This window comes from Podarcis gaigeae, assembly GCF_964106915.1.
Source record: "Podarcis gaigeae genome assembly, chromosome: Z".
In the NCBI taxonomy this organism is placed as follows: Eukaryota; Metazoa; Chordata; class Lepidosauria; order Squamata; family Lacertidae; genus Podarcis; species Podarcis gaigeae.
The window spans coordinates 10,724,012-10,751,658 of NC_139691.1; the positions used below are offsets into that span (position 1 = coordinate 10,724,012).

General features: G+C 44.5%; 1 protein-coding gene and 1 long non-coding RNA gene across 3 annotated transcripts in view; one reads left to right on the plus strand and one right to left on the minus strand.

Moving 5' to 3' along the window:
- GSN (gelsolin) overlaps nucleotides 1-27,647 on the plus strand; it is a 62,832-nt gene that overhangs the window by 21,383 nt on the left and 13,802 nt on the right. Inside the window, exons 1-7 of one of the 2 annotated variants that reach the window (XM_083721735.1) lie at nucleotides 9,578-9,871; nucleotides 16,194-16,395; nucleotides 17,851-18,005; nucleotides 20,630-20,791; nucleotides 22,760-22,909; nucleotides 25,126-25,215; nucleotides 26,372-26,504. In XM_083721735.1, the coding sequence (XP_083577861.1) occupies nucleotides 9,812-9,871; nucleotides 16,194-16,395; nucleotides 17,851-18,005; nucleotides 20,630-20,791; nucleotides 22,760-22,909; nucleotides 25,126-25,215; nucleotides 26,372-26,504 (952 nt within the window). In that variant the 5' untranslated portion in view covers nucleotides 9,578-9,811. Of the gene's footprint in view, nucleotides 1-9,577; nucleotides 9,872-16,193; nucleotides 16,396-17,850; nucleotides 18,006-20,629; nucleotides 20,792-22,759; nucleotides 22,910-25,125; nucleotides 25,216-26,371; nucleotides 26,505-27,647 lie in introns of those variants that run through there. The other variant, XM_083721736.1, reaches the window with a different exon arrangement.
- On the minus strand, nucleotides 422-2,122 carry LOC310836135. The gene is made up of 3 exons (XR_014559879.1): nucleotides 2,042-2,122; nucleotides 1,441-1,475; nucleotides 422-950 (listed from the first exon to the last, which is right to left on the minus strand). It is a non-coding gene; the product is annotated as an uncharacterized lncRNA (long non-coding RNA).

A 27,647-nucleotide genomic window follows, 5' to 3' on the forward strand; every position in this document is an offset into this window, starting at 1 on the left:
AAAAGAGGATTGGACAGATTCATGGAGGAGGCTAAAGCTACCGTATTTTTTGCTCTATAGGATGCACCGGATGATAAGGCGCACATAGTTGGGAGGGGGGAGGAAACAAGAATAAAAAAAATCTGAACCCCAGAAGCCAGAACAGCAAGGGGGATCTGGCTTCTTGGATAGCATCTTGCTGTTCTGGCTTCGGGGACAGCTTTTGAAGCCTCCGCAGAGCAGTGGGGTGAAGGCACCCCGCTGCCCTGCGAAGGCTTTGCGCAGCCATCCCCAAGCTAGAACAGCGAGATGGAGCACTGTGCAGCGCTCTCTCTCCTTGTTCTGGCTTTGGGCTTAGCCACGCAGCCTGCATTCGCTCCAAAAGAAGGGAAAAAGTGTGTCCTATAGAGCGGAAAATACGCTACCCTCCACAATGGCTATGCTGTGTCCCCACTGTCGAGGCAATGGTCCTCCCAATATCAGTTGGTGGAAATCACAAGTGGGCAAAAATGCTGTTGCACTCAGGTCCTGCTTGTGGATGCTTCCCATTTGAGCATCTGGTTGGCCAGTGGGATAGCCAGTTGCTGGACTAGCAACCTGGCCTCACCTTAACAGCAGGACTCTTCTGAAGTTTTTCGTTCTGCATTCTTATCATGCTGCTTCTCCAGCATTGTCCCAAATACTGTACCTTCAGTACTGTTTGCACACATCCAGGTTTTCTGGGTACACATTCTCAGATTCACCTTTTCCTGACAATAGGTTTTTATTCTGAAAACTGTTTGAAACTGCAATGAACAAAACCTCTTTTTCTTGGGTGCCTGAGTGCTGAAATCCATAAATAGTCTTTGTGTGCCCTCTGCTGGTCTGAAGCAGAACTGAAGTATTTGCAGCTGTAGCAGCTAAATCATTTTGAAAAGTTCAAAAACTTCACAGTTCCTCAGATGTAAAGATTTATGAGAATTTCAGAATGTCTGGAATTAAGGCATAAGATAGAACCTTTTAATTAAGCCCACTTTACACTTAAAAAACAAAACAAACAAACAAAAATAACAGCCAACAATGTATTCTACTCCATTTTGGGTGGTTAGCTGGCTGCAAATTGGTAGGATATTGGTTTTCAGTACAGTCCTGTGTGCATTTACTAATAAATAAGTTCCATTAAATTCAATTGGACTTACTCCCAGGTTCATGCATATAGAATTGCTGCCCAGATTATTGGGAGAAAATAATAACAATAAAATATTTATTTCATTTATTTTTATTCAGCAAAATTTGTATACCAATTAAATAAATCCTCTAAGTAGTCAGTGAAAAATATAAATTATAAATATACAGTAATGTATACAGAAAAAAAAAAGAGCGACATTAAAATCAAGTTAATAAAAAACCAATTGCATTTCATTGTTTTGATATTGTGCCCTGAAATGCTTCTATGCATCTTTTGGAGTCTCTTTGTCTTACCCTTACACAAGTCAGTATTATTGCCACTAAATGCACTGTGAATAAATAAAAAAAGCAAGATGAATAAAAACATCAGTTAAAAGTATACATTGCAAGTTTGAATGACAGGTTAAAATATACATTGACTTTACCTGTGTGGGTATCCTTGCCTAAGCAGAATATTTTTTAGCAGGCACTGAAAAGAATACAGCGAAGGAACCTGCGTAATGTCAATAATAATATAACTTTAACAAATTATTGTTATCATGATTACTCTTATGAATATTGTGAATAATCCCATTCTTTTGCTGACATTCTGAGTGGCATAACAGCACAGATCAGAAACAATAATCATAGCAACTAACAATATAAAACAGATAATAATGCATTAATAGTAAAATCCCCAGACAAAGTACAATAGCTGTTTAAAAAGCTAGCTGGGCAGAGAGTACTATAGCAGACACCAGTGTAAGTTTCAAAACTCTTTTCAGAAGCCTCTGGGTGGGGTTACAGCAAGCTAAGCAAGCCAGTGGGCATAGGTCCTATTTTTTGAGGATTCTTTGAGCTCAGATGACCAAGCTAACCAAAGTCTGGAATAGGTGCAAGTCTCTTCTTGGCCTACCTGCCCTGAGTGAGATCTGTCCTTGAACTGTGATCATGCTCCTTGGTTGCCTGGATGAAAGAAAGAGAGGGACTGTGGGAATGTATGTAGAAACCAGAGTGCTGTACAAAGATTAACATTACATTCATTGCTCTGCATACTTTTGCCTTTGGCTCTTTCCACCACTGGCATGTGGCCCCTGGAAGGTTGCCCAGGAGGATATATGGCCCTCAGAAGGATGAGTCCTTAATTTTCAGAGAAGGGGGATGTTGGCACCACTGGTAACCTCCTAAGACAGAGCTTTCCAAACTGTGTGTGTGCAGGTGTGTCACATAAACGCCCCCCACATTCCTTCCAGGGCTAGAAAGGGGTTCATTTAACCTCTGGTTTGCTAGTAAAACTGAATTACCATGTCACAAAATGATGCATGTCTACAAAGTGTGTCACCAACATGAAAAGTTTGGAAAACTCTGCCCTAAGAGAAACTCCTAGTTATGAGATTTGTATTTGTGTCTCTGTCTGAATTACACAAAATAAGAATATTTGCATGCACACATAAATTCTGCCACTCCTGATAGGGAGGGCCTTTCTTCCATAAGGACTAGTCTCTTGTATTATTGTTAAAGTTGATGTTGCCGACATGTTTAATTTTGCACTCAGGACCACATATTGGGCTTGCACAGATTGCAAATCTCATGCCAGAGGAAGGTAGGAGAAACTCTAAGGGAGTACAAAACTATACTTTAGATAGGTAGGTACTGTTTTGTCCAGAAGTAAGAGGATGCATAACTGAAAGTTAAATTGACTTCTGCAATGTTGTACAGCAGGAAAAACCAGCCGATGGGAGTTACCAGTGACATATTGATGTGTGATGCCCAACCATGTTTTCGTCCTGTGTTAGCAAGTCTGGATTGAGCCTCAGGCTCTTCTGCATAATCTTTCCCCTCCTACCTATTCAGTGAGGGCTGGTGCACATTGGAACTGGTAGGGTAGGAGGCAGGGAGACCGCCAGTAGGGGGAGCCAGAGCCAATGAGAGGCAGAACCAGCACATTCTAGTTGTGTCTCCATCTGCCTCCTCCCTGCTGAGTTCTACAAGGGGTAACACTGAGATTGGACTGGATGAAAGTAAGAAGGCAGGGAGGTGGGGGCTAGCTGGGGCAGAGTGGGGCTGGTGGGGCAGTGCCTCCACTGTACAAACCATCCAACATTTTCCAACACAAAACCAGGGCACATGGCTTCTGCACTTTATTCGGGATGATGACACCCAGCTCTACCTCTCTTTTAAATCAGAACCAGTGAAGGCGGTGAATGTCCTGTGTGTGTCTGGAGGCGATTGGAGGATGGATGGTGGCTAACAGATTGAGGTTGAATCCTGACAAGACAGAAGTACTGTTTTTGGGGTACAGGGGGCGGGCAGGTGTGGAGGACTCCCTGGTCCTGAACGGGGTAACTGTGCCCCTGAAGGACCAGGTACGCAGCCTGGGAGTCATTTTGGACTCACAGCTGTCCATGGAGGCGCAGGTTAATTCTGTGTCCATGATGGCTGTCTACCAGCTCCATCTGGTACGCAGGCTGAGACCCTACTTGCCCGCAGACTGCCTTGCCAGAGTGATGCATGCTCTGGTTATCTCTCTTTTGGACTACTGCAATACGCTCTATGTGGGGCTACCTTTGAAGGTGACCCGGAAACTACAACTAATCCAGAATGCGGCAGCTAGACTGGTGACTGGGAGCGGCCACCGAGACCACATAACACCGGTCTTGAAAGACCTACATTGGCTCCCAGTACGTTTCTGAGCACTATTCAAAGTGTTGGTGTTGACCTTTAAAGCCCTGAACGGCCTTGGCCCAGTATACCTGAAGGAGCGTCTTCACCCCCATCGTTCCCTCATTGCGAGAAGTGAGGTTACAGGGAGCCAGGCAGAGGGCCTTCTCGGTAGTGGTGCTCGCCCTGTGCAATGCCCTCCCATCAGATGTCAAGGAAATAAGCAGCTCTCCTGTTTTTAAATGACATCTGAAGGCAGCCCTGTTTAGGGAAGTTTTTAATATTTAATGCTATATTGTTTTTAACACTTGATTGGGAGCCGCCCAGAGTGGCTGGGGAAACTCAGCCAGATGGGTGGGGTATATTATCTTGTGTGGCACCCAAAAATGTTTGTTTTGGGACACCGTGCAAGATCATGGCCCTGAAAAAAGCGCTTTTTCAGGGTGCTAGAGCATGCAGAATTGCCATCGAGATCTTATGCGAAGAAAATTGAATATCCATTTTTTCTGGGGCACTTGGAAGCTTCCTGATTTGTAACAGACCAATAGAGGCATTGACATCACATGGAGAGAGAGGAGGGTCAACCCTGCTGTCCCCTCACTTGCTGGTCCAGTCTCCATTATATCCATGCATTTGTGGTATGTTTGCAGCTCACACAAGGTTCCAGCTCACGGGGGGAGCCTATGTAGGTTTAGCAGGCTTCCGCTTCTGCAGACGTGCCCTTCAGAATTTGTCCGTTTGTGTAAATGCATTTCAGAACAGCTTTATATTTTAAGTGGTATATAAAAATTTGATAAGAAAAACAGGTAAAATACAAAATCAGTAAAAACAGCATTATAAAATCTTATAAAGCGCAGAAGTAGTAATGCTTCTGAATACCAGTTGCTGGAAAACCACAGGAGGGAAGAGTGCTCTTGTGCTCAAATCCCAGTGGCGTAGCGTGGGTTGTCAGCACCCGGGGCAAGGCAAGTAATTTGCGCCCCCTAACCTGTGGATTTGCGCCCCCTAACCCTAACCCCCAGATGTTGTGCCCGGTGCGGCCGGCCCCCCCTGCACCCCCCACGCTACGCCACTGTCAAATCCTGTTTCCAAAAGGCAAGTTTCCAAAAGACATCTGGGTAGCCATTGTGAGAACAGGATCCTGGACTAGATTCACCATTGGCCTGATCCTGCAGGCTCTTCTTATATTCTTATGCAGGGGCGTAGCATGGGGAAAAGGGGGGCCATATCCCTGAGTGAATAATTAATAATAATAATAATAATAATAAATTATTTATACCCCGCCTTCCCCAGCCATGGCCGGCCTCAGGGCGGCTAACACCAAATATGAATTACAATAAAATGTAATAGAAAAACAACAACAAACAAACAATTAAAATATGGCTTAAAATGCAGCCTCATGTTACCTTCTACGAGGGCTAGCCCACCCATGAGGTAAGGTGAGGCGACCGCCTCGGGTGGCAGGATGCACAGGGGCATCAGATCCCAATGGAGATATTTATTCCCTCCTTGTTCCTGATGTAGACCTTCACTCACGCCTCCTTCTCTGCTGGGGAGGGGCACCATTTTGTGCCTTGCCTCAGGTGCCACAATGTCTTGAGCCAGCTCTGCCCTCTACCCAATCTAAACATGTATTTCTAAAGATTTTAAACTGCTCACATTGTAAAATATCAGAGCAGGGTACAGAAAGCAAAAGATAAGTGTAAGAGAAAATACAGGTAAAGTCACAGCAGTACAACACCTAATAAATGGATGAAAATTAAGAGAGCCTGTTTGGCCAGAGAGCTAAAGCTGTTAAAAAGCAATATTTTAAGACGGAAACCCAACCAAACTTGAACCAGGTGTCTGTCCCCCCCCCCCCCACAAGGATCCCTTTCCCATCCTGCCTGCTCCAAGGGTTTCTGACGCCCGGAGCCCAGCCTGCTCCAAGGGTTTCTGAGGCCCGGAGCCCAGCCTGGCCTCGCCACTGTGCTCCCAGCCCCCTCACTGAATTGCCCCCCCCAGTCGGCATCTGGAAGATTCATTTGACAAGGGCTGTGTCAGCCAGCTGGGCTCCCCCCTGCCCCAGTGGGCAGCGCAGCACAGCTCTGGTGGTGAGGGCAGGGCTGGTGTGGCAGACCCTGTGAACCCTCCAAATGCCGCCCCTCCCTAGCATGCAAGTCCACATGTACCCCAGGGGCCAACAAAGAACACAAGGGTGCTGTTTTTATGTTTACTTCCAGATGAGCTGTCACTGAGCATTCATCAGTGGAGATCAACATCTTCTAAATGGTTGTCTTCCCACCCTGTCTGCAGGATACTATCTCTTAGGATTCAAAACATTTGCTTGTGGTGAAAACTGTTTTTACCAAGCCGTTTAGCAAAATTAGCTAAAATTAAGGCCTTTGAGTGTGAAACAGTATTCTTGAAGGTCCTCCTTTATATGGGACTCAATCACTGCGACCGAGCTCAGCTGATTTGAAGGAGGGAGTGGTGGGAACATGCCAATAATTTCCTCTTGACACCTGCACTCTGGCCAGTGTTATATGAGTCACCCTTTCCCCTGAATTAGCAGTTGGAATGCTTATGCACATTCCATTGCACCAAGGTAAGTCACCCTGTGGGAAAATAGGATTTCAGCTTATGGGCGGTAGCTCATGTTTTTAAGCTGATATATATTCATTGGTGTTTATATGTATTTTTAAACCCTCTTATTCTGGGCTCACTGGAATGGGAGAAGCATGTGAGCTGTGCAGACAAGAAAACTCCCTATGGAATATGAAAGTGCATCTTTTGGTGTCTGGTTGCATCATAATGTCCACTGTGTTGCCATATTGTTCCTTGAGTAGAGTGTATTGTGGGAAGCTGCCCTTTTGGCTTACAAACAGTGACCCTTCAGTAGTTTCTCCTGCCCCATGGGAGATGGGGGGGGAAAGACGACCAGCAGGATCAAGGCATTTGCTAACTCTTGAGGACATCCAAGGAAGCTTTTATTTTTGTTTTGTTTCAAGAATTTATTATTACAAAAGGTCTTGGACAGAGTTACTAGCCGCCACTAATCTGCCAAAGAGGAGAGCAATTTCATCAGCTCAGCGGGGAAGAAGTTGAGCAAGATGAACACGGTGTTCTGCTAATATCCCCCTGGGAAGAAGCAGTTCCAGATGCTTTGCTTGGACCCCGATTTGCTTCTGTAGGAGGCCAGTCCTCATTGCCTGAGCTCCAGTCTCAGCCCCACACTGTGCTACGTGCGCAGGGTATTTCTGTCAGGGTATTTCTGGATCAGCTGGAGAGTGTTATGCAACCCTGAGCTAGTCCAGTGAAAATAAAGGTTGCATCTTATTGCCTGCTTTGTTGGCATCCATCTGTCTTGAGATGGACACCACCTCCAGCGGTGATGTCAAACTGCTGTGTTAGCAGCACCAAAGTGAACTACCTGGGGCACAAACCTAGGCAGTGTGTATGGAGGTCCTGGGCTGCCGAGATGACAAGACCCCTCTCTTAGCCTTACTGATGTGTTGTTCCAAAGGAAAGCAGAGCAATAAATTTGGCACCAACCAGCTTGGCTGCAGGAGTTGCCAGGAGGAGGTGTACAAGGTGTCATTCAACTGTTTTAGGGGCTCCACTCCAGATTTGTGTAGGGTTTGCTCCTTAGCCTTTTCTTCTCCTGAAGATAACCTCCAAGGCAACAGACATTTAGGATCAGAGTTGTCCTTCTACTGGATAGGCTGTCTTCCCAGGTTAGCGAACCCCATCTGACCCTCACTTCCTGTTGGACCCACTACTGGGTCCAATCCACTCAATCCACCAGAGCCTATCTTCACATGTAGGCAAAGACTCTAACTCACTGAGAGTTTGAGACCCACTAGCTACCCCCACTTGGTTTAGCGGGGCAGTCAAAGCCACTGTGTGGCTGCTGTTGCATGCTGGCACCTTCTAGGAGCCACAGGTGAGAGCTGAGTGCAGGTTAGGAACCAAAGGTGGACAAACTACCCCAGAAGGAGCACAAAGCGCCCCCCATCAAGGTACTACCTTACACCCCATACACCTCTGCAGGCAGAAGAAACGACGGTGGGGGGGGGAGATAAGCCCTGCCCTGCATAATCTATCACAAGGTGTAGTGTGGGCACATCGTTTGAATGGCAATGTCCATCAACTTTGGGGAAACCCGACCTCCTCAAATATTTTTTTTTGGGGGGCAGCAAAATGACCTCAGTCCCTATGAGTTGGCTCCTTTGCCTGCAGGGTCACAGAATCATAAAATGTTTGAGTTGAAAGTGGACTTTGTGGGCATTGAAACCACTCTGTGGTTCAATACGGGAATTCTGAAACTACAAGATTCCTGACAGATAGCCAATCAGCCTCTGCTTAAAATTTTCCCATGAAAGAGAGCCCCCTACCCCCTGAGGCAGACTGCCCCACTGTCAAACATCTCTAACCATTGGGGAATGTCTCCACTTAATCTTTCCTTCTGGGTGCTAAACATCCTCAGTCCTTTCAAGTGTTCCTGATAGGAACCGGTGTCTAGACTCCACTCACCTCCCTAGTCGCCATACGCCTGATATGCTAAAATTTGTCAGTGTCCTTCTTGATGCACTTAAGTTTATCATGTCCTTAACATCTGGCAGGGCTGGACACAGGAGCCTGACAGTGCAGGATAAAAGCTAATGACCCGAACAAAGTGTTTCTGTTTATGCAGCCTAAAGATTGCATTAGCTTTCTTAGCACATGCATCACTTTTCTGGCCAGTGTTCAGCTTGCGATCAGCTAAAGACATCTGGAGCCTGTGATTTGTCCTCTTTTTGGCTCCCTCCCCTCCCCCATCCCATTTATGGTTGGAAGTGCAATAGCATAAATCATTCCATTTGCAGTATGAGTTAATCCTGTTATTGATAAAGTCAAGAGGGTGGAGGGTCATCATGCTTACTGAGGTAGCACATGGACTCTGGAAGGTTGCTGATGAAGTAATAATAATAATAATAAATAAATTAATAATAATAATCAATTTTTATTTATACCCCACCCTCTCCGGCCAGAGCCGGGCTCAAGGCGGCTAACACCAGTAAAATTACAGTAAAAACATAATAGAGGGGGGAAACCAATTTAAAATACAGGTTAAAATGCAATTTAAAATGCAGCCTCGTTTTAAAAGTAACCCATAGTTCAAAACCATAAGTGTCAGACTGAGTCCAAACCAAAGGCCAGGCGGCACAGCTCTGTCTTCCAGGCCCTGTGGAAAGATGTCAAGTCCTGCAGGGCCCTAGTCTCTTGTGACAGAGCATTCCACCAAGCCGGGGCCAGTACTGAAAAGGCCCTGGCCCTAGTTGAGACCAATCTAACCACCTTGCAACCTGGGACCTCCAAAATGTTGTCATTTGTGGAACTTAAGGTCCTCCACAGGGCATACCATCCCGTAGGTACGTGGGTCCTAGGCCGCATAATATGACACCCCCTGGCTGCCCCCCCAAAAATAGTTCCTCACCCCTCTGCTAAGGCCAAGGCCATGTCCCTCCATTCAGATGAGCAATCTCAGGCCCTGACTTAGGCCTACAGCTGGCATACTGTGAGTCTCTTCACTGCCACTCTGCAACAAACGTCCCTTTGTCACCTCCTGACTCAAACCCAGGCTCCCAAGCCCAGATTTCCCACCAAACGTGTTGCTCTGGTCTTATATAATTTCTTGGCCAAACACCACCAGTGGCTGTGGGTTGCTTCCAATGGCTCACAGCCTGAATGTAATAGACACCACATGTCAATGTGTTATGATGGCCCTGAGAGACGTGGCCTCTGACCCCTGCAAAGCAGAGCCTGTACACAGAGGCGTGGCTGGCTGCTGGCTTCCAGCTGGGGCAGGGCGTGCCTGGGATGGGCTGCCTGTCAATTGTTGCACACTGATGGGAGATAAAAGGCAAGCCCCAGGACTCCTCCAGCCTCTCATTCCTCCAGTAGCTTCCCCGGGAGAGCAGACCAAGGAGAAGGCCTGGTTGGTTCAAGTTTGAGCAGAGGAACCTTCAGCTGCTTAAAAGCAGTCAGGTGAAGCTCTCCGAAGATGACTTCCCTTTGGGGATTTGCATCTCTCCTCTGGGCTGTCGCTGTGTTTTTGGCTGCGGTGAGTGACAAAGACCTTTGGGGGTCAGCAAAAAGAGTGTTGTGGTCGCTGAAAGACTGACAAATCTATGGCAGCACAGGCTTTTATGGGATCCTTTTTGTGTGGCTCTGGGCACAATTTGTTGTGCGTGTTTAAAACAACAACAACAGAGTAAAAAATTTGGGTGGTTGGTGTGGTGTGGTGGTTGATCATTTGAGCTGTTGGCCAGATTGCTAAGTTTTGAATCTTGTCTCAGCTCCAGGTTCCATAGTTTGGAGTGCTCTCTTAGGCTCAGGTACCCCATCTGTAATGTGTGGATCAAAATGTTGACCTTATAGAGTGTTGCAGAAAATACTGTATGAGTGTGCAGTAAGTGTTTTGCCAACTAAAAAAACAGGTTATTGGTATTCTCAGTGCTTTTTTCCTTAAAAAAAATTGTTTAGGGGTACTCTTTTTCCTACTTATACAGTGGTACCTCGGGTTACATATGCTTCAGGTTACACACTCCACTAACACAGAAATATTACCTCAGGTTAAGAACTTTACTTCAGGATGAGAACAGAAATCGTGCAGCGGTGGCGCAGCGGCAGTAGTGGTACCTCAGGTTAAGAACAGTTTCAGGTTAAGAACAGACCTCCAGAACGAATTAAGTTTTTAACCCGAGGTACCACTGTATTGAAATACTGCCCCTCAATGAGGCCAAACTTAGATTCACAAAACATTTAGGGGTATGCATACCCCACCCAAGAAAAAAAGCACTGGGTACTTTTATGACTACCATGAATTTTGGAAGTCTGAGGAAAATCTGCTTTTGTAATATTAATTCATTTGATTAAGGCAAAAGATGTTTTAACATACCAGGAATTAAAACAGGTAGTCAAAGATTTTCTTTAGATCAATATTTTCAGCTGAGAAATTGGGTAGAAAATTGATCTAAGAAAGGAAGCAACTTTTGAGAATACATTTCAGCAGGGAAAGGCAAAGATTGATACCTAAGATCTATAATGCATCAGTATATATTTATGGTTAAGATGGAATAAATATTGCAATAAATGGAAGGCAGAGTTATGGAAATGTATTCCAGATAAGATCTGGGTATCTATATGAAAACAAAGTAAACAGTTATCCTCTAAACTAAGTTTGACTGAATCATTTTCAAATATGGACCAGATGGTATATTAGGATTTTGAGGATGTATTGCATTAGAAGCAGAAAAAAGTATTAATTTATTATTCATTGATGGTAACCAAACACTAAAAGTTCAAGATTGAAGAGAAAGAGCAAGTTCCAAAAGTAATAGACTGGGAGATGGTGTGTTAGAAAAACAAGAAAAGTTTGGGAGACTGAATCATTTTAAAATATTATGCTAACATTAGGTTTTAGAGAATATAAATTGGAACAAAATAATATTAATTGCATATGTATTTGTAGATAAAAATAATTAAGAGGAAGTTGTTTATAGCTGGGGCTATGATTAACTGTATTTATTGATATGTGTACTAAGATTTGTATACATATATATGTTTTGTTTAGGTGTATGTAGAGTGATTTAAGTTCTTAAAACTTTTTTAAAAAATTACACATCCTTGGCATCACAACATCATACAAAACAAAATTACACAAAAGTGCTTTAACATAGCCATAAGAATACAGTGCAGAGCAATGTACTACATGTTAAAATAGGGAAAAAACACAAATACATAATAGAACAATAGAATTGTAGAGGTGGAACCCCCTGCAATGCAGGAATCTTTTGCCCAACGTGGGGCTCCAGCCCATAATAAGAGTCTCATGCTCTACTGACTGAGAACTTGGATCCACTTAGCAACTACCACCAGGGGAAGTGACCAAGTAATACAGTGGTACCTCAGGTTACATACACTTCAGGTTACATACGCTTCAGGTTACAGACTCCGCTAACCCAGAAATAGTGCTTCAGGTTAAGAACTTTGCTTCAGGATGAGATGAGAACAGAAATTGTGTGGTGGTGGCGTGGTGGCAGCAGGAGGTCCCATTAGCTAAAGTGGTGCTTCAGGTTAAGAACAGTTTCAGGTTAAGAACGGACCTCCGGAACGAATTAAGTACTTAACCAGAGGCACCACTGTACATCTAACCAAAACATTTTCCGGAGAAGTGGCAGTTATATTACACCTCTCTGACCAGCCACTTGATGCAAGACCTTTTTCTTATCTGTCAAGTTGATAATGCCCTATTGCAATAGCTGTAATAAATGCCGGATGCTGGACTTGAATTGATTTCCTTTGTTTTGAACAAAGTGGAGTAGATATAAATTCTTACCACATCCTTGTATCTGCATACTTGGTCCCCCTGCTTTCACTCATCATTACCTTACGTTTTTGCAAATGTTTTTGAGACAGAGCAAGGGTGATTCTTTGATGATATAATGTTATTGTTTAAATGCATTAAAAAAAAATAGTAGGAGAGATCTGCCTGATGCTGTGTATGCACCAGGTATCCAAAGCACATTTAAAGCACATGACTTTCCCTAAAAAATCCTGGGAACTGTAGCTTGTACAGTGGTACCTCGGGTTAAGTACTTAATTTGTTCCGGAGGTCCGTACTTAAGCTGAAACTGTTCTTAACCTGAAGCACCACTTTAGCTATTGGGGCCTCCTGCTGCTGCCGCCGCGCCGCCAGAGCACGATTTCTGCTCTTATCCTGAAGCAAAGTTCTTAACCTGAAGCACTATTTCTAGGTTAGCGGAGTGTGTAACCTGAAGCGTATGTAACCTGAAGCGTATGTAACCCGAGGTACCACTGTACTGGGAATTTTGCTCTGTGAGGGATAAACTACAGTTCCCAGAATTCTTTGAGGAAGTCACGCGCTTTAAATGTATGGTGTGTATGCAATTTGGGATCTTGACTTTGGTAGTGCTCGGCTTTTGAGCAGAAGCTCAGTCACAGAGCATGTGCTTTTCCTGTAGATCAGGGATGGGGAACTTGTGGCCCTCCAGCTCTTCCTAGACTCAAACTTCCATCACCCCTGACCATGCTGGCCAAGGCCCATGGGATTTGGAGTCCAACAACATCTGTAGAGCCACAGGTTCCCCATCCCTGCTGTAGAAGGACTCAGTTTCACCCTCTAGCGTCTCCAGGTAATGGGTGGCAGGAAAGTCTTTTCTCCACCTGAGACCCTTCGGAATAGCTGCCAGTCAGAGTTGACGATATCGGCCTAGAGATAGACGAATGATCTGATTCGGTATAAGGCAGCTTTGTATTGTTTGAGGAGTTTTATAGTTACACAGGGATTCAAATCTGAGTGATCCAAAATATTGGTTGGCTTTAGAAGCTGATTGCACAAGTTCATGGAGGATAATAAGTCTATCAGCAGCTACATGCCCCTGAATACCAGTGCTGGGAGCAGGAAGTTGCTGGGAGCAGGTTCTGCTTCCTAGAGGCACCTGCACGGAAGCAGATTCTCTTTATCAAAAGGGGAACCTTGTCTGTCTTGCCAGTGGGAAACAACAGAGCCCTGAGGCAACTTAAAGGCTCTTTGCGCTCCTTGTGATCAGTTCACCAGCTTATCTGTGCAGTGCTGTTATCATTCACTGTGTCTCCTGTGGTCTTCCTTAGCTGGGGGGTTGGGGGGTGTTGTACATTTTGCATCGCCCTCTCCTAATTGCATTATTCCAACATTGCGTCAGAAATGCTGACTCACTATTTGGAAGAGGCCATAAAACAAATCAGTCATGGGTGTAGCCCAGGGAGGGATGGGGTGGGGGGCAACTGCCCCCACCTAAATCAATAAAAGTTAATAAAAATACATAGCAAACTGAGGTTTTGCTCCCCCCGCCAACAAAAATCCTGGCTACGCCCATGAAATCAGTTGTTGATCTTTAAAATCACAACCAGGTGAAGAGTTGAAATTCAGAATCCAGTGGACCACTTTGTAACTCTCAGATGTTCCTCTTAAAGCTGTTGTTTGCTGTTCCACTAGAGGGAACACAGCTGTGATATTTAATTTGGATATGGGGAACCCATGGAACCCTAGCACTGTAACTGTTTTTAGATCATGTTGTGAACTAACTTGGATCCCTCAATGGGAGAAAGACAGGGTGTTGTGGTTGCAGTTCTTGTTGTTGATGATACAGTATTATTATTATTACTACTATTTATTAATTGCCTTCTAAACTACCGTCTCAAGGCAATTTACACATAAGATAATTAAACCAGTTAACTAATACCCTAACAAGTGGTCACTTGTGGTACAGACCCATTTATCCAGCTGGGGAAGCCCATCAGAACAAAAATCTCCCCCCCCCCCAAGTAAGTGCATAAAGGGGGTGCCTGTCATCTTGACAGGATTGCTGTTCCACAGAACAGGGGCAGCCCAGCTGAAAGCCCTGGTCCATGTTTGCTATGGGGCTGGCTTCTGAGATCCTGGAACCTGCAGCAGAAACTCTCTCACATCTCTCAGCGATCTTCTGGGTGTATAAGGGAAGAGGCAGTGTCTCAGATAACCTGGTCCTCAGCAGTTTAGGGCCTTCACCTTGAACTGGGCTTGGTAGCAGGGAAATTAATTAATTAAGCTCCAACTCACCATCTTTGACCATTGACTAGGTTGGGTAGGGGTAATGGGAGTTGTAAAGGTAAAGGTAAAGGGACCCCTGACCATTAGGTCCAGTCGTGACCGACTCTGGGGTTGCGCACTCATCTCGCTCTATAGACTGAGGGAGCTGGCATTTGTCCGCAGACAGCTTCCGGGTCACGTGGCCAGCATGACTAAGCCGCTTCTGGCAAACTAGAGCAGCACACGGAAACACCATTTACCTTCCCGCCAGAGCGGTATCTATTTATCTACTTGCACTTTGACGTGCTTTCGAACTGCTAGGTTGGCAGGAGCAGGGACCGAGCAACAGGAGCTCACCCTGTTGAGGGGATTCAAACCACGACCTTCTGATCGGCAAGTCCTAGGCTCTGTGGTTTAACCCACAGCTCCACCCACGTCCCAATGGGAGTTGTAGTCAGCAACAAATGGAGGGTTACAGGTCCCTCTCCCACCGGTTTATTTGATAGTTAGTCTAGATAAACACACACACACACACTTTGGATCAGATAAAATCAAATAAACCTAACTTAGTGACAACAGATGTCTGTGGCATCACAGACTGAGAGAAGCTGGATCAAGGTGGATCAACTCCACCTGAGAAGGTGGAGTTAAATAAGGGTGTGGAACCCGTCCCTAGTTTGCCCGACCTGCTTAGAGTAAAAATGCTCCTTGTTTTTGACAGTGCCCAGCAGAGCTGATCAGGAGCGGCTCTTTCCATGGGTGATGGCTGGGTTGAATTAGGTTTTAAGTAACCAGAGCAACACAATGAAAACACCACCTTGAGTCACTCCTACTGTATGCAAAGCAGCTCTGCCTAACCTCAGTGTGGCTTACAGTGCCAACCTTGGGTTAAATATGCTTCAGGTTGAGCATTTTCAGGTTACGCTCTGTGGCGACCCGGAAGTAACAGAGTGCGTTACTTCCGGGTTTTGCCACTCGCACATGTGCAAATGCTGAAAATGACGTCGCACACGTGCGCGGAAACGGCGAAATGCGACACGTGCAGATGCACAGTCGCGTGTTACGTTCTACTCAGGATGCAAGCGAGGCTCCGGAATGGATCCCGTTCGCATCCAGGGGTACCACTGTATATTTATTTCTTGCTTTCCCCACAAAAGCATCCCAAAGCAACATGCAGTATAAAAACAACATGCAAACCAAATATAAGAGTGAGAATAAAAATAGGGCCCATAACTGTTCCATCTGCTTTTGACTTTTGCATCTGACCTCACCTGTCACTGGCATGTGAGCACTGGAAGGGCATCTGACCCTCGAGCTGGAAAAAGGCTCCCCTCTTCTGTTTAAATAGAAATATAGTAAATAAATGAAAGAACAGGAAAGAGCAGAATGAACACCAGAGAGGGTGGGTGAAAGGAAAGGAACTGCAGGTGGGGGGATCTGTTGCTTTCATGTCTTCCCAGAGGCAGCTGATTGGCCACTGTGAGAACAGGATACTGGACTAGTTGAGCCCTTGGCCTGATCCAGCAGAGCTCTTCTTATGTTAAGGAGGAGGGAGGAAGGAAACCAGAAAACCAGAAATCACTTGCAAGGGACAAGGCAGTAAGGGAAAGCTCTACTACCTAACTAATCCAAGTTTATGAAGACGGAAAGACTGGAAAGGAGGACTGGATCTCTGGGGGATACCTGGCCAACCCTGTTCCAGAGGCAGGGCAGGAATATGACGCAGTGGAACAAAGCCTTCTTTGTGCTGCCCAGACTGAACTGAGTCATTTATTTTGCTTTTATTTTCGCAAATTCTTTCCTTCTCTCTTAGCCCATCAGCATGGTGGAACACGCAGAGTTCTTGAAAGCCGGGAAGGAACCTGGTCTTCAAATCTGGAGAATCGAGAAGTTTGACCTGGTCCCAGTGCCCAGAAATCTTTATGGGGATTTCTTCACCGGAGATGCCTACGTCATCCTCAACACCATCCGCCAGCGCAATGGGAACCTGCAGTACGACCTTCATTTCTGGCTAGGTAAGGTTGGGGTTTTGTGCAGGGACCCTGCAGGTGGCTCAGGCTGAAGACTTGTTGAGAAATCAATACAGGAAGCCTTTCACTTCCTACCCCTACCATTGCTAGGTGAAGGTAAAGGGACTCCTGACCATTAGGTCCAGTTGCGGATGACTCTGGGGTTGTGGTTATCATCTCGCTTTATTGGCCGGCATACAGCTTCCGGGTCATGTGGCCAGCATGACTAAGCCGCTTCTGGCAAACCAGAGCAGTGCACGGAAACGCCGTTTACCTTCCTGCCAGAGTGCTACCTATTTATCTACTTGCACTTTGACATGCTTTTGAACTGCTAGGTTGGCAGGAGCAGGGACCGAGCAATGGGAGCTCACCCTGTCACGGGGATTTGAACCGCCGACCTTCTGATCGGCAAGTCCTAGGCTCTGTGGTTTAACCAACAGCGCCACCCGCGTCCCTTCTATCATTGCTACCATTCTATGATTTTAAACCTATCTCTGGTTGATTTATTCATTTTTAAAAATTTGTCTTGTTGTTTTTATTGTATAATTGTAAATTTGCTGCCATGAAATTGAAATTGCTTTGGGGGAAGGGATGTAGTTCAGTGGTAGAGAATCTGCTTTGCATGCAGAAGCCCCCAGTTTCAATCTATGGCATCTCTAGGTAGGGCTGAGAACGTCCTCTGCCGAGATCCTGGAAAGCCACTATTGATCAGTGAGCTAGTTGAGGCAACTGATTGACTCAGAATAAGGCAACTTCCTATGTTTCTAATATAGATGAATAAATTATTGATTATTGTTGTTGTTGTTGTTATTCCCCTCATTGCAATAATATGGCTACCAGTGAGTGCTAGTCCAGTGGCTATGCTCTGCTTCCACTGCTTCTGAATAGCAGTTGCTGGACATCATTTAGTTGAAACCACATGAGGGGAGATTGCTCTTGTGCTCATGTCCTCCTTGAGGGGTTACCACAGGCATCTGGGTGGCCACTGAATAGTTGGGCCACGGGCCATATACAATGGTACTTCTGGTTACGAACTTAATTCGTCCGGAGGTGTGTTCTTAACCTGAAACCACTCTTAACCTGAGGTACCACTTTAGCTAATGGGGCCTCCCACTGCCACTGCGTCACCGCCGCACGATTTCTGTTCTCATCCTGAGGTAAAGTTCTTAACCCGAGGTACTACTTCCGGGTTAGCAGAATCTGTAACCCAAGGTATTTGTAACTCAAGGTGTTTGTAACCCGAGGTACCGCTGTATCCATTGGGCTCTTCTTATATTCTTCCTTTTCAAAAGTGCTGCATAGTTCACTGTTGTTGTTTACTGACAATAAACCAAAGCAATGAAGGTGCCATTTCATGACTGATATATTCAAGGTTAAGGTTTACCTAGGAGTAACCCCTATTGAACTCATTGGAGTTTATTTCTCAATAGGCATGCTTCTCTCTCCTTTTCTGATTCCTAGGGGACCAATGCAGCCAGGACGAGAGTGGTTCCGCTGCCATTTTCACAGTGCAGCTGGACGATTACCTTGGTGGGAAGGCAATTCAGCACCGGGAGGTACAAGGGCATGAATCGTCCACTTTCACAGGGTACTTCAAATCAGGCATCAAATACAAGGTAGGTGTATGCAAGTTCAGTTCCTTGCTTGGTAGTACATCTGTACCTCATTAGCAAAAGCATTTCTGGACTGTCTGCCATCCAGGAATATAAATTCAAAACAGGTGATTTTTTTAATGAGCCCGTCCTTGGAATCATAGAGCTTCCATTACTTCTTAATATTCCCCTAAATTATGGAGTTGTTGGAGCTTCAGACCTGCCTGCGTTAAGTCTCCCAAAGTACAGGAGAGCTATGGGTGCTATTCTACTAGTAAGGATTTCTGTTTGCTCAACAGTTGGGTCTGTTTTGTATAAATTGCTGCATATTTTAGGGGTTTTATCCTTGTATTGAATATTGTTTTTTGTATGTCAGTTTCATGGGGTGTGGGGAGAGCAAAGAAACTAACAAAAAATCTCAAGTTGTGCCATCTCCATTTGATCAGGCTGCTTTAGATGGCTAAATTGTACAGTGGTACCTCGGGTTAAGAACTTAATTCGTTCTGGAGGTCTGTTCTTAACCTGAAGCACCGCTTTAGCTAATGGGGCCTCCCTCTGCCACCACGCCGCTGGAGCACTATTTCTGTTCTCATCTTGAAGCAAAGTTCTTAACCTGAAGCACTATTTCTGGGTTAGCGGAGTCTGTAACCTGAAGCGTATGTAACCTGAAGTGTATGCAACCCGAGGTACCACTGTAGTTGAATTGCACGAACAACCACCTAGGGCATAGGTAGACAAACGAAGGCTCGGGGGCTGGATCCGGCCCAATCGCCTTATAAATCCAGCCCACGGATGGTCTAGGAATCAGCATGTTTTTACATAAGTAGGATGTGTCCTTTTATTTAAAATGCATCTCTGAGTTATTTGAGGGGCCTGCCTGGTGTTTTTACATGAGTAGAATGTGTGCTTTTATTTAAAATGCATTTCTGTGTTATTTGTGGGGCATAGGAATTCGTTCATTTCCCCCCAAAAAATATAGTCCAGCCCCCCACAAGGTCTGAGGGACAGTGTCCCTTACCCCTGTCCTAGGGTGTGTGTGAACTGAGACACCACCCTTCTCAGCTATCTGCATTTGACAATTTGCTATCCTTCTCCTCTCACCTTGCAAAAGTCTTGCTAAGACAATCTCACAGAAAGGTCACAGCTCATCCTCTTCATTTACATTCCCCTGTAAACAGGGAATAGTTAAAATACTCAAGCCTGACCCCAAAAATCCACCAGACAACGACAAGGATGAAGTGTGTTTATACAGCTGTTGTGTAAGCTTACGATGAACAGAAAGGGCATGCAGTGCAGACTTTTAAAGCCACAGTGACCATTTCTCCCAGAATAAATGCTGCAATTATAGAAGGAAATGATAAATAGATAAAGAGGTACATTTGAGGTTCCTCCAGACGGACAGTATTTTGTTGGAGGGAATCAAGTGCATATCAAGGAAATTTAGGTTTAGGGAATTAAAGTGCACTAGTGTGGTCAAACCACAGAGCCTAGGACTTGGCGATCAGAAAGTCGGAGGTTCCAATCCCCGCGACAGGGTGAGCTCCTGTTGCTCGGTCCCTGCTCCTGCCAACCTAGCAGTTCGAAAGCACGTCAAAGTGCAAGTAGATAAATAGGTACCACTCCAGCAGGAAGGTAAACGGTGTTTCCATGCGCTGCTCTGGTTCACCAGAAGTGGCTTAGTCATGCTGGCCACATGACCCGGAAGCTGTACGCTGGCTCCCTCGGCCAGTAAAGCAAGATGAGCGCTGCAACCCCAGAGTCGGTCATGACTGGACCTAATGGTCACGGGTCCCTTTACCTTTACCTTTTAGTGCCCTGGAGCAATAAGCCCACTATGAAAAAGAAATGTTTTGTTTTGTTTTTGCAATTAGGAATGGGCTCCTCCAGAGGACCTGTTTCTTGAGCATTCTTCTTGATTTGCTTGCACAAAGCTTATTAAATTATGCCTGGTTTATATCCAAATTCTACATGGGAAAGAACACCTATCCTGATTTGCTTGTGGGTTCTTAACTTTCCCATGAAGCATGCATTCATCCAACACTTTCCCCTGTGCATGTTAGCATTTCCTCATCATTTCCCATGCTATAAAAATTGAAATTCCTTGTTAGATTTTTTTTGTGCTGGTCAGTGTTTCCCATACTTGGCTCTCCAGCTGTTTGTTGTTGGACTACAGTTCCCATCATTCCTAGCTAGCAGGGAATTGGTAGTTCAACAACAGCTGGAGACCCATGCTTGAAAAACACTGTGCTAGGGTGACAGAACACTTTGATCTACTTTAATTGAATTTCTCCTTCAAAACAGGGACAGTCTACAGGCAGTCAAAGTGACACAGAAATGCACTAAAAGGTGTGGAATGAATGTTTAAATAGGAAGACGTATAACCACCATGCAAGCAAATAAGGATGAATGCTCTTTGACATATAACTCCTGCAAAGAACTTAGAACAAACACTTAATAAAGACGAGATATAATCAGACCTCTTCATTTCAGGTTAAATTCTCAGTGAATAGGTTGTCTGTCGTAACTCTTACTCAGCTGCTAGGGACAGCTTTCTCATTGTGATAATAATCTGTCTGGGACCCAGGTGGACCCAAGCAATGTGTTCAGCATGGTGGATGGCCAGTCAAATTGTTTCTTTGTTCTTCTAGGCTGGTGGTGTGGCTTCTGGCTTCCGCCACGTGGTTCCCAATGAAGTGACTGTCCAGAGACTCCTTCAGGTCAAAGGAAGGCGAACTGTACGTGCTACAGAGGTGCCCGTCACCTGGGACAGCTTCAACACCGGTGATTGCTTCATCCTGGATCTGGGACAGGTGTGTTTCTTGCAAGCCCTGAGGGTAACCCGAATTCGTTCTGTTTCGTTAAACAAACAAAACTTATCATTTTTCCTTAGGTAGCTAAATCTGTCAATTTCAGTTTCCCTCAGTTTCTTACATTTTTGCTAGTCTTAATTTCAGTTTTCCACAAATCACATTAGTATTTATTTATTTATTTATTTATTTATTTATTTAAAAGTCTCTTGAACATTTTAATTAGCATTTTATTGAAAAATTCTAATATACATATTTTTTCAAAGAAGTTTCCCCATAGACAATGCATTATTGTTTCTTACTTTCACCAATATGTGCATTTTTATACACACTTTACCTCAGAATATGCATTTTTGTGTACATTACATGTCTGGAAAACTGCACTGCAAAATTCAGAGAAGAGTGAATTTTGAAGGATAATTGTATTCCAGTTCACACATTTTTTCAGAAAGTAAAAGTTAAGTAGATTCACCTTTAAATGTGAACTGGATCTAGTTTTTCCACCATCCCAATGCATCTCTGAACCAGAACATGACACCTCTTTGAGTTTCCCTGGTTCTGTGCTGGTCCCCTTTGTTATGGGGCATGAAAAGACTTGGAGGAGATAATAACATGCCGTCAGTCCAGGCTTGATGCAAATGTGTCCTGCCAAGCAAGCACATTTTCCCAGCTGATTGTACAAAGTGCTCAGCTCCAGCCTGAAGCTAGCTTTGTCTGTGACGCATTCCCAGTTTGAGGGCAGGCACAGGCTTAAAGTGGACACAACTGGTCTGGCCCCCTCAAATAAATTATTTTGTTATTTTGTTCTATTGCTTATTTTGTGGAAGCTACTTTGAACTGTGGAGAAGTAGCATATAGGTGTTGTCAATAATCCAATCATTACCTTATTTAGGCTGTGATCTGGTACGCACATAACAGTAAACTATAGTTTATATAGTTATGTGTGAACTGTGATTTGTTAGCTATTATTGCTCAATCATAAACCTTAGTTTATAAACCTTAAAAAGGTAAAGGTACCCCTGACTGTTAGGTCCAGTCGCAGATGACTCTGGGGTTGCGTGCTCATTTCGCTCTATAGGCCAAGGGAGCTGGCGTTTGTCCGCAGAACCAGAACAACACATGGAAACGCCGTTTACTTTCCCGCTGGAGCGGTACCTATTTATCTACTTGCACTTGACGTGCTTTTGAACTACTAGGTGGGCAGGAGCTGGGACCAAACAACGGAAGCTCACCCCTTCGCGGGGATTCAAACTGCCGGCCTTTTGATCTGCAAGCCCTAGGCTCTGTGGTTAACATTAATCATAACTAAAGAATCATGGCAAGAAAAATTGACGGACTATGCAGAACTGGCAAAACTGACATATAAGCTACAGGATAAGGATAACTGTGACTTTAAGGATGAATGGGAACCCTTTACAAAGTTTCTGAAGACGCAACAAAGCGAACTGGACTGGACTCCTTGGCAGGTTTTGAATAAACATTCACAAACTTTTTTATTGATAATAATCAGCTAAATAGTTTGAGGATCTATACAACTTTGTAACATGCAGAAAACAGCATTCTTAGAGAAACCAAAGACTGGAACTGAGGGAAGTCGGGGTAGGGTGGGGTGGGTTTTGTGTGGGAGGGAGTAGGGAGGAAACCTGGGGGGGGACAGACGGACAAGGATGATATGTTTTTGGATAATATGTCTTGTTATAATTCTGAATAAACAAAAACATTAATCATAGCTTAGTATTGTTTCATGTTCTCATTGGTGTTTTCAACCATTATGTGGCATGGTTTAAGTGATCAGCTGCCAGGTGCCTCAGCTTTAACTGTGGTTTGTTAAACCATGCTTCACATTAACTACAGTCTAATGTTATGTGAGTACAAGGTCACTTCTTTGCATCATAAGAAATCTGACTCCCGCTTTCTGCTATTTAGTCATAGTATTTGCCTCTTTAACCTCCTTCTTTCTGTGCCCTGCAGAATATTCACCAGTGGTGTGGCTCACAAAGTAACAGGTTTGAAAAGCTGAAGGCCACCCAAGTCGCCAAGGGGATCCGGGATAACGAGAGAAGTGGACGCGCAAGGGTCTATGTCATAGATGACGGTGCTGAGCGGGAAGAGATGCTTCAGGTCCTGGTCTATTTACTTTCTCACAAATCCATACGTGCTACTCAGCTGCAATCCTATATGCAGTTACTTGGGAGTAAGCCTAACACAGGGAAACTTACTTCTGAGTAACTATGTGGGGTCAAGTTACATGTTTTGCAGAGAATCCATGACTAGATTTTGCATGGAACTTAAATACAGTTGCCGTTTCTGCCTATTAGCTTGTATCAGCAGAAGGATGGGGCATTCTGTTAAATTTCCCAATCTCCCGTGTGGAAGTCCAGTTGAGGGTCCTACAGATTAAAATCCAGCCTCTTCTGAATTTCAGTGCTCTTCCCCAAATGTGGTGGGTGAGAGAAAATGGGGCAGTGTTGCTACGTGCACACAGGTACCTTTTCAGCATGTTTTTGGTAATCAAAACATGAAAGGTTCAGAGCCCAGTTGATGCTGAGTGTGTAAGAGCTGCCTCCTCCCACCAACCCCTTGCACATTCAGTAAAACTGCACTGGGATACTGTAGGAGAGGTTTGAATTCTGAATTTTTATAACAACAACAATTTATTATTTATGTCCCACCCATCTGGCTGGGTTTCCCCAGTCACTCTGGGTGGCTTCCAACAGAATATTAAAATACAATAATCTATTTTTTATTATTATTATTATTATTATTATCTATTGAACATTAAAAGCCTCCCTAAACAGGGCTGCCTTCAGATGTCTTCTAAAAGTCTGGTAGTTGTTTTTCTCTTTGACATCTGATGGGAGGGCGTTCCACAAGGCGGGTGCCACTACTGAGAAGGTCCTCTGCCTGGTTCCCTGTAACTTGGCTTCTCACAGGGAGGGAACTACCAGAAGGCCCTCGGCGCTGGAACTCTGTGTCCAGACAGAATGATGGGGGTGGAGACGCTCCTTCAGGCATACCGGACCGAGGCCGTTTAGGGCTTTAAAGGTCAGCCCCAACACTTTGAATTGTGCTCAGAAATGTACTGGGAGCCAATGTAGGTATTTCAAGACCGGTGTTATGTGGTCTCGGTGGCCACTCCCAGTCACCAGTCTAGCTGCCACATTTGGATTAGTTGCAGTTTCCGGGGCACCAGAGAGGAGGGAGGTAAACAATCCTGCTTGTGGGCATCTCATGGGCACCTGGTTGGCCACTGTGAGAACAAGATGTTGGAGTAAATGCACCTATGCCCCCATCCTCCTCCCTGCTGAGTTCCACTAGAGCAGGCACATCCAACTCCCAAGAGACTGCGATCTACTTCCAGTATATATAAAAAAAAAACTGGCAGTGATCTACCCATTGTCATTGGAGCGAGGAGGAGCCTGCGTGCGTGGGCTGGGTGGATTGCCCAGAGTTGCTGATCCCAGAGTTGTTTGTTGAGCTTTTTGGGGGTAAGGTTGCCCAGAGTTCTTCAGCTTTTATTTGTTAACTTTTGGTAAACTTTATTTACCGTATTTTTCACTCTATAAGATGTACCAGACCATAAGACGCACCTAGTTTTTGGAGGAGGAAAACAAGGAAAAAAATATTCTGAATCTCAGAAGCCAGAACAACAAGAGGGATCACTGCGCAGTGAAAGCAGCAACCCCTCTTCCTGTTCTGGCTTCTGGGATAGCTGCGCAGCCTGCATTTGCTCCATAAGATGCACACACATTTCCCCTTACTTTTTAGGAGGGAAAAAGTGAGTCTTATAGAGCAAAAAATACGGTAATCCCCAAATCGATAAGGGTCCCATGACCTACCAGGATCAGTCATGGATCTACCGGTAGATCGCCATCTACTGGCTGGACATTCCTGTACTGGGGCAACATTGCGACTTAAGGAGAGAACTTGCAACCAGTACCACTCCCTGGACTGTTTGCTAACATGAAGGCCAGTAGGCAGGGTGCTGGCTGAGGGCAGACTTCAGTTGGTAGGGCAATGCCCCATTTGCTCTAATGGACCAGCCTCCCCTGTCAAAGCCATGCCCGAAAATTAGCCTTTGAACTGGTTAATTTCCATAAGGTTTTGAATTTGGCTTCTCCTTCCTGCCCTCTCCATTTTCCATAACTATCCTCTTGTGCAACAGGCATAAATCAGGGTTTAAAAAATGAAAGTAAATGATTATTTTTCCATGTGGGATCCTGTTTATTTCTTCAGTTAAAGCATCTGGCGAGCAGAGAGCCTGTTTAGTCAGCATGCACTCCTCTAGAAACTCTAATATATTATTATTAATAATTTTGTGTGTGTTTGCTTTTCAGGTCCTGGGACCCAAGCCCACCCTGCCAGCAGGCACTACTGATGACGGTGCAGCTGACGCAACCAACCGAAGGCTGGCTAAGCTGTACAAGGTATAACAAGATCCAGATGGCCAGTGAGCCAGAGGGAGGGAGCCCTATGAAACACTGGAGAGAGACAGCGCTCAAAGCAGTATTTGGGGTGGTTTTTTTTATCTCCCAGGGAGAACAAAGAGCTGTTTCAGCTTTGCCTGTCAATGATTGGCTTTGGCTAGAGTGCATGGCAGGAACAGTGTCAACGCCATGAATGCCAACCCACCCAATAAGCTAAACTTACATTTTATTTTATTTTTTCGTTTTGCTTTTGCAATAGAAACCTGTCCAATGGAGTACTGTATAACCAAAAATATTAAGATATGTGGAACCTGCAGCAAAATGTTGCAGAATATCCCCATTCCCTAACAGAAGTGTTGGGGTATGTGTGTGAGAGTTTATATTGTGCCATTTAGTTGTTTAGGGTTCCAGACAGCTGGACGTGCATTCTTCCAGGAGACTAGAAGGCCACATTTACACTGTACGTTTAAAGCACTATCACTTTTAACAGTCATTGCTCCCCACAAAGAATCCTGGGAAATGTGGTTTGTTCATGGTGCTGAGAGCTAAATGTACTTAAGTTTTGTTTTAATCAGGGTTGGCTGACTGGGGTTAAGCCAACACATTTGTGGAGGAGGAGATTTGAGCCGTGAAAAGGAGAGAAGTGGCAGTATTTGTGAGAGAGGACAGTGGAGATGAAATGTGGTAGCTGTGGCTGGAGGGCCCCTTCAGACTGCTTTTGAGGTTTTTTAGTGGGTGGATGTATTCTGCAACATGTCATTAATGCAATAATAGGTTTGTATCAAACTGAATTTCAATCAGAGTAGACGCATTTCAATTAACGGACCTAAGTTAATCATGCCCATTAATTATGGTTACAGATAGGTAGCCGTGTTGGTCTGCCATAGTCAAAACAAAAAAATTCCTTCCAGTAGCACCTTAAAGACCAACTAAGTTAGTTCTTGGTATGAGCTTTCGTGTGCATGCACACTTCTTCAGATACCTGAAGAAGTGTGCGTGCACACGAAAGCTCATACCAAGAACTAACTTAGTTGGTCTTTAAGGTGCTACTGGAAGGAATTTTTTTGTTTCCATTAATTATGGTTGGTCTACTCTGAGTAGGACTAATGCTGGACACACCCCAAGAATAACAATCTGTTCTGCTGTACTGTTACAGGTATCCAACGGCGCAGGAAATATGGCGGTCTCTCTGGTGGCTGATGAGAATCCATTCTCTCAATCAGCCCTGAGCTCGGATGATTGCTTCATTCTTGACCATGGCACCGATGGCAAAATCTTTGTCTGGAAAGGTAAAAGGAGAGAGATATACAAAAGCCTTATGGCTGACACAGGCCATGTTCAATCCACACACTTAAAGTGCTGCTATAACACTTTAAACTGTTGTGGCTTCCCAAAGAGTGTTGGGAGCTGTAGTTTGTTAAGAGCTGTTAGGTGACCCCTATTCTCCTCAGAGAGCTACAATTCCCAGAGTTTGTTTAAGAATCAGCTCCTCTTCCCAGGAATTGTAGCTCTCTGAGGAGAATAGGTGTTGTCTAACAACTCTCAATACCCTTAACAAACCGCGGCTGCTTTGAAGGGAGACCATGAATGTTTAAAGTGCCATCATTGTGCTTTAAATGTATGGTCTCTGTGTGTGCTAGTGAAATACATGCAGCTGTGGAATCAGGGGTGGGTTCTCAATTTCTATGGAGAGTGTGCCTTATTGTTTTGTTGTAGGGGTGTGAATTTTCTATAGGGGTTAATAGGCAGCATTAAAAACACATAAACACAAACTCACTGTAAACAAAAGAATGAGTGTACAACAGATTTGGGGAACCTGTGGCCTTCCAGATGTCATTGAACTCCAGCTCCCATCCGTCTCAGTGGGCATGGCTGATGGAGGTTGGAGTCAAACATCTGGAGGGCCAAAAGTTCCTGGTGTACCAATAAGCACACCACCTGATAATATTACTTTATGCACTTCTCTAATTTGATGTTACATTGAGGGATTGTGGAGGGTGCTGTTTGTTTATTTGTTCAGGATTATTTTAAAAAATTATCCCACGTTTCTTTTTGAAGAAACTCATACTAAATGCCATTTTTGGCAGCAAATTTAAATGTATTGTCACATCTAAATTGAGGGGAGAAATTGGTGAGGGTGTGTGGAACAGCCTAAGGCCTTGCCACTAGACAAGATTTGAAGGTATAATTAAAAGATGGCAAATAGTTATTTCATTTGTTGCTTATAAATTTTCCCACCATGGTTTGCGTGCATGCACAAACATATTTTTTGCTGCAGGCCTCAAAATGTCTTCATGTATTTAAATTTTATTTATTTATTTATTTATTTCTATTATTATTATTATTATTATTATTATTATTATTAATGATTTATACCCCGCCCATCTGGCTGGGTTTCCCCAGCCACTCTGGTTAGCTTCCAACAAAAGATT